We start from the raw sequence: 6,014 nt of genomic DNA, 5'->3' as shown, positions 1-6,014 counted from the left end.
CATCATATAGTATATACAATACTGCATAATATGTAAATGGACTGCATTTATACAGCGCTTTCAACAGACCCATGGCCAACAAAGCGCTTTACATCTCTTAGCGGACTTGTAGTTAAGTTTGACTCTGAGTAGAAGTTCGACTTCGTCGTCAGTCCACACGAAAGACTCCACTCTTGCTCTTGAAGTTGTTGCTTTCGCCAGCTTCATCTTCTTCTTTTTGGTTCGTAAACAGCGCGCAAGGTTATCTCCGTGTATAGTGTACCTCTATGGCAGAATTACAGCGCCCCATACTGGTCTGGCATATACACTACACCGTTTTCAGTGGTTTCATGTGTACACAGATATTTCTTGAGACGACGCCGTGTTTACGCACTAGTCAAAGCTCTATATTCAAGATATCTGTCATTACAATTTGACTGGGCAGAATGAAAGTTAAAGATATCTCTCATTTGAGATATCTTTAATAAAAATTCATTTAAAGATATCTATCATTTGATAACAGATATCTGATTCTAAATTATGTCTATTCACTATTCCTGTTGGAGATATCTACAGTTTCATTCTGACTAGTTACAATACCAGTTCAAGATATCTATAATCCAGTTTTGACTAGTTAAAATAGAATTTAAGATATCTAAAAAGGACATTATAGATATCTTTAATTGAGGGGAGTTAATGATATCTTGAATTAGAATTGTGACTAGTCAGAATTAAATTGTAGATATCTCTAACAGGAATTATGGATAGTCATAATTTACTTGTAGATATCCACATTTTACAACGTGGGTATCTACAGTACAACTGAGTTAAAGATATCTGTAAAGGGAAGCTCCATAAAAAAGAATAGGAAAAGTGACGTCATTCGTCCTAGGAAGAACGACGTTGTGGATATCTGGAATGGCCGCTGTTGATAGGAAGAGTGCCATTGTGGATATCTGATAGATTTTATTTCGCCTAGAACTGAATTACGGATATCTGTAATACATATCCAGACTTGCCATTAAATGTTAAAATGCCTTGCCATAGGAGTCCTGTCTTGTGTCTGTAAGTGTGGTTGTCATGTTCTTCTGGTAAGTTTCCTCCAGGTTCTCTGGTTTTCAAATTGTGAGTATGTGTGCTTGTGTGCCTGTGATGCACTGTCAAGGTGTACCCATCCTCATCCCGACCCACGAGTCCTGTGAGATAGGAGGGATAGAGAATGAGTGAGTGATCAAGCAGGGAAAGCACTAAAATATGCAGGACATGTGTTTGTCCAGGACCAGGGTTGTGGTTGAGAATCTGTCTCAGTAAAACTGCATTGATGAAAATACAAAAAATAATACAAATATCTAAATAAGGTAAACTTTATTGCGGTTAAATGTTAAAATGGCTTGCCATAGGACTCCTTAACCCTGGAGAGAACCACTACCCTAACCGCTCCACGCTGAATTCAATTCAGAAGAAGCCAATGAATCAAGGTTTGCTGGAAGCTGAGAAAGCAGTCAAACATACTGTACAGTGTAGGTCCTGCAGGTCCAGAGCTGAGAATCACTAATTGAAAGGAATAATGTACGACAAAAGTGTGCAATTGTGACAAGTAATTTGCCATTTATTATTATTAATATTATTTCCAGTCAAATTTTCCACATGACAAATTACAAATTTACAAAGACAAAACACATATAGACATTTGTCTGTAGGTTGCAGTGTTTCAATATTCAGCCTGTGATCCTTTTTACAATGAAAAAGAGACGGTTATATAAAGGAAAACCTTGAAGGAAGGCAATTTCTATAGCAGTAGTGCTACAGTTTTTTTTTCTTTAAAGGAGTTTGCCTCAGCTGGCAATTTATGGAAAAAATTCCCCTTTTTGACATTTCCTTTGGATCTGTAGCTTATTCTTTTTCTCCCACTCAGCATGGCATAGTCCACCTACCTTCTACACAATGACAGGAAAAACATTGCATAAATTAGGCTTATTAATGCACACACCTATGTGTGTGTGTGTGAGAGAGAGAGAGAGAGAGAGAGAGAGAGAGAGAGAGAGAGAGAGAGAGAGAAAGTGTGTGCAGAGAGTGTGCAGTGCTTGCAGTGATGTACTGAAGCATACAGAGAGCTGTGCCTTTTTCTCCCCTTGGGCTCATCTACACTTTGTAATAAAAAAATACCTGTGCATTTCTTATGAGCTCATTAGACTCATGAGGTTAAAAGTATTTTTGTATAAAATTGGTGTTATGGGTAAAACATCTTACTGGCTAGTACAGAGACACAATACATTTTGGAATTCCCATGAACTATATAAAATTAGAACCAACTCACTGGTTAATCTTATAGACTTGTTTTGTGCTCACAATATCACATATATAAGCCTTGCTCTTGTCAACATCCAGCTTAGCCCAAGCACTTTCCCCTACCAATTAAATAACACTCTCTAATATTGCAAATCCTCAAACTGAGATCTCACTAGTGCTGGGGTGGTGGTTGTGTCCAGGGGAAGGTTTTTGCCTATGGGAAGGACACTGTGCTCACTAGGGTGTCTATGAGCTATTTTTGGCATTCACAGCTTACTGCTGTAGGTCTGAGACTAGTCATAGGGTAAGGAGCATCAGTAGGGAAGACAGTCTCTTTGGACAGAATAGGAACAAGCGCCATGTAAATGCCTGTCCACATAACTGGATATGGTTGGGATCTCCTCCCGATGATTTCCTTGCCCTTCCGGAGAAGATGTAGACTTTGTAGTCTTTCGGTCACGAGCGTTGATATCTGCAGGAGGAGGAGAAACAGGAAGTAGCGTTGGTGGGGCTGGAGGGAAAGACCTTCGGTAGCCCACCTCTTCCTGCCGTCTCAGGAAGTCCTTCAGCACCTGTTTGAAGATGCAAACGAGCTCCCAGGGAACGACATAATTGTGAGCCAAAATCTCACGGAACCTTAAAAGAGATAATGATGATGCTAATAATAATAATAATAATAATAATTAATAAACAAATGTACATTATATTAATTAATAATCAGTTGCTCAGATGTGCACACACAACAACATGTATAGTACCAGTCAAAAATTTCACCTTCTAATAATATAATCAATGTGTGTTTTTTTTGGTTTGGTTTGTAAATTATTTTCTACATTCTAAAACAATACTGGAGATTTTAAAACCATGAAATAGCACAAATGGCATTAGGTAATTAAGTACCAACAAAAACAGTCAGTTGTTTTTTAAGATATGAAGGTCAGCTGTCCTGGAATAGTTCTCCAAGAGCAGTAATGCCAAGTGCATTTGCAAAACGCATCAAGCACCATAATGAAACTTATGAAGACCTTCTCAGGAAAGCAAGACCAAAACTTACCTCTGCTGCAGATTTAAATTAACCAGCCTCAGAAATCACAAATTAACAGCACCTCAGATTAGAGGTGTTATGAAGGCTTTACAGATCATAAGTAGCAGACATCTCAATATCAACTATTTAAAGGAAATTACTGCATATTTTGGATGCCTTCAGCATTGTTTTACAGTGTAGAAAATTCAGGAATGACCATGGAATTAGAAGGTGTGTCCAAACTTTTGACTGGTTCTGTACTCATACCTGAAGAGTACCGCAGCTGTGTGTGATGGTGAAATTCGGGCACAGAGTCTTTCCAGCAGTTTGCACTCAGACGCTGGTATCAGGGCAAGCAAGCTGTCCCAGGTGAGAGCCCGGCGATATCCTAGAGCACCATGAGAGCAACGATGGTGCTCTTTCTCCAAAACCGGATACTCTCTTTGCTTGAATTGCCATAGAAGCTCCTGGAGTAAAACCTGAGCCGTGCCCATTGAGGTCACACTGCTTGGACCAAGCTCACCGTCCTGACGGGAGGAATTCCTGCAGGCCAGGAATAGCATTGCAAGGCAAGTGAGTAAGAAAACAGAGGTAAAAAAAATAACGAGGTATAGGTTTATTTTTACTTGTTTTAACTAGGTTGAAAATTTCAGTGAAGCAGAAATGAAACAAAAACTCATAATTTTAGATTCAGTTTATTATATATTCTACCTTGCCGTTTTAACAGCATGGCAGCTTAGTGATTAGCACTATTGCCTTGCACCACCAGGGTCTGGGTTCAATTCCCACCTCGGGGCCTGTGTGCATTGAGTTTGAATGTTCTCCCTGTGCTAAGTGGGTTTCCTTTGGGTACTCTGATTCTCCTTTCACAGTCCAAAGACATGCAGGTTAGACCAACACCTGTTCCCATATTGCCCATAGTGTGTGAATAAGCGTTTAAGTGTAAGTGTGTGTGTTGGATTGGCACCCCGTCCAAGGTCTACCCCGCCTCATGCTCTAAGTTTCCTGGAAAAGGCTCCAGGCCCATTGCGACCCTGTACACAGAATAAAGCGGTATAGACAATGAGCTTTCAGTTTATTAATAGACTCATGGTCATTGCTTAATAGTGTTTCTCTCTCACCTCCCTCTCATTTTGTTATATTTGCTTTTTACATCCTGAGGATAGTCTTCAGATGGAATGGACCTCAAATGGAGAAAATAACTTCAGGTCCATCCTGTCACTTTATATAATTCTTGAGTAGTGCAGAAACTTCCTAAAGCACCTGTGGCGATACTGTTTCAAGTAGAAGAAGAGTCTGTCTGTTTGTTTAGTGCAGGTATGGAAGACAGTGTGGAAAAAGAAAGACAATAATCACACTATATGGCCAAAGTACTAAAGAATTAGTGTCAAATAAACTAAATGGAAAGCACCAATTACTCAAGCTGGACATGAAATGTGGAAAGGGTGACAATTTAGCAAGGAGAGAGACATCAGATGCAGACAGAGCATGGAGAGATGTCAATGCAATAAGACAGGGAGAAAAAGATGTAAAAACACATACACACAAGTTACAATATGACATAAAAGCAAAACAAATGAGAAATAAAAAAGAAATTGATGAAAAAATTGACATACTTATGCAAGAGAGTGTATCAAAGTGCATGCACTGCCATGACTGACACAAACCCTTGAGAAGAGACTATAATAAAAATAATAATATAATAAAAATATCCTCACCTTGGATTGACACGATGATACCCATGATAGTGTGACTCCATTATATAAAGCTTAAAATGATGATAATATAATGAAGAAAATATTAAACATACGAGCTAGAGATAGAAATGAAATGAATACGAGACAGACAGAGTGTAAGAGATACTAGGTTTGATGCCAGTGTTTGGTAAAGTTGAGAGAGAGGGAGAGTGACTGCTTCCCCTGCCGTCAGCAAACTGCCTTCTGTCTCTCTGCTCTGATAACCAGCCTCCGCTTACTGACCCTGTTTCTATTCAATCCAACCCCCAACCACACACGTGCGTGCTAGCACACACATGCACATCCTTTATATCAAGTTAAGTAAAAAAGAATCCCAGGGTGTGTGTGTTAGCCTGGATGATTTCTAGATTAGAGCTCAAATTATTTACAGTTATGAATCCATAAACCCATTAGAGTCTAAAACAAGTTTTACACCCCACCCCCATACGATCACAGCTTTTTGTTGAAGCCAATTATTTCAAAATAATCCACATCACACACATATGGACCAACATCTTGATTAACAGAATTACATTTTATAATGATTCAGAAATATTTACCATGCTCATGGTCTGGGTTCTGGAAAAAAAAAAAGATCAGTGACAGTGTGGTATAATGCATTATAAACCCAGCATTAATATATTTCCCATATCAACACACCTTTTCAATCCAAAAAAAAAAAAAAACCTTTTATGACAATCATCTTCCATATCCACTTATTCTATTCGATGTTGTGGATCTGGAGCCTACTGTATCTCAGAATACTTTGGGCAGAAGGTGTGATACATCCTGGACAGGATGCCAAGCTTTTGCTGGGCTCATACACACAAACACACACTAAAGTCAATTTGTGAATGCCATTTAGCCCAATCAGCATGTTTTTGGACTCAGGGAGGAAACCAGATTACCTGAGGAAACCCACCAAGCACGGGCAGAACATACACACAAACCCTCGGCTGGAGTGGAACCCAGACCCTGGAGGTAAT

At 39.2% G+C, this 6,014-nt stretch overlaps 1 protein-coding gene across 1 annotated transcript; it reads right to left on the bottom strand.

Annotated features, from left to right (window-relative positions):
• Positions 1–2,009: 2,009 nt before the first annotated feature.
• On the bottom strand, positions 2,010–5,226 carry rd3l (RD3 like). The gene is made up of 3 exons (XM_053489177.1): positions 5,011–5,226; positions 3,560–3,835; positions 2,010–2,904 (listed from the first exon to the last, which is right to left on the bottom strand). The coding sequence occupies exons 1-3, from the start codon at positions 5,049–5,051 to the stop codon at positions 2,583–2,585; spliced, it is 639 nt and encodes a 212-aa protein (XP_053345152.1). The 5' UTR covers positions 5,052–5,226; the 3' UTR covers positions 2,010–2,582.
• Between the last annotated feature and the right edge of the window lie 788 nt (positions 5,227–6,014).

Source organism: Clarias gariepinus, chromosome 27 (genome assembly GCF_024256425.1).
Source record: "Clarias gariepinus isolate MV-2021 ecotype Netherlands chromosome 27, CGAR_prim_01v2, whole genome shotgun sequence".
NCBI classification, from domain to species: domain Eukaryota; kingdom Metazoa; phylum Chordata; class Actinopteri; order Siluriformes; family Clariidae; genus Clarias; species Clarias gariepinus.
The sequence above is the reverse complement of the archived record's forward strand: the minus strand, read 5'-3'. Positions and strand labels throughout refer to the sequence as shown.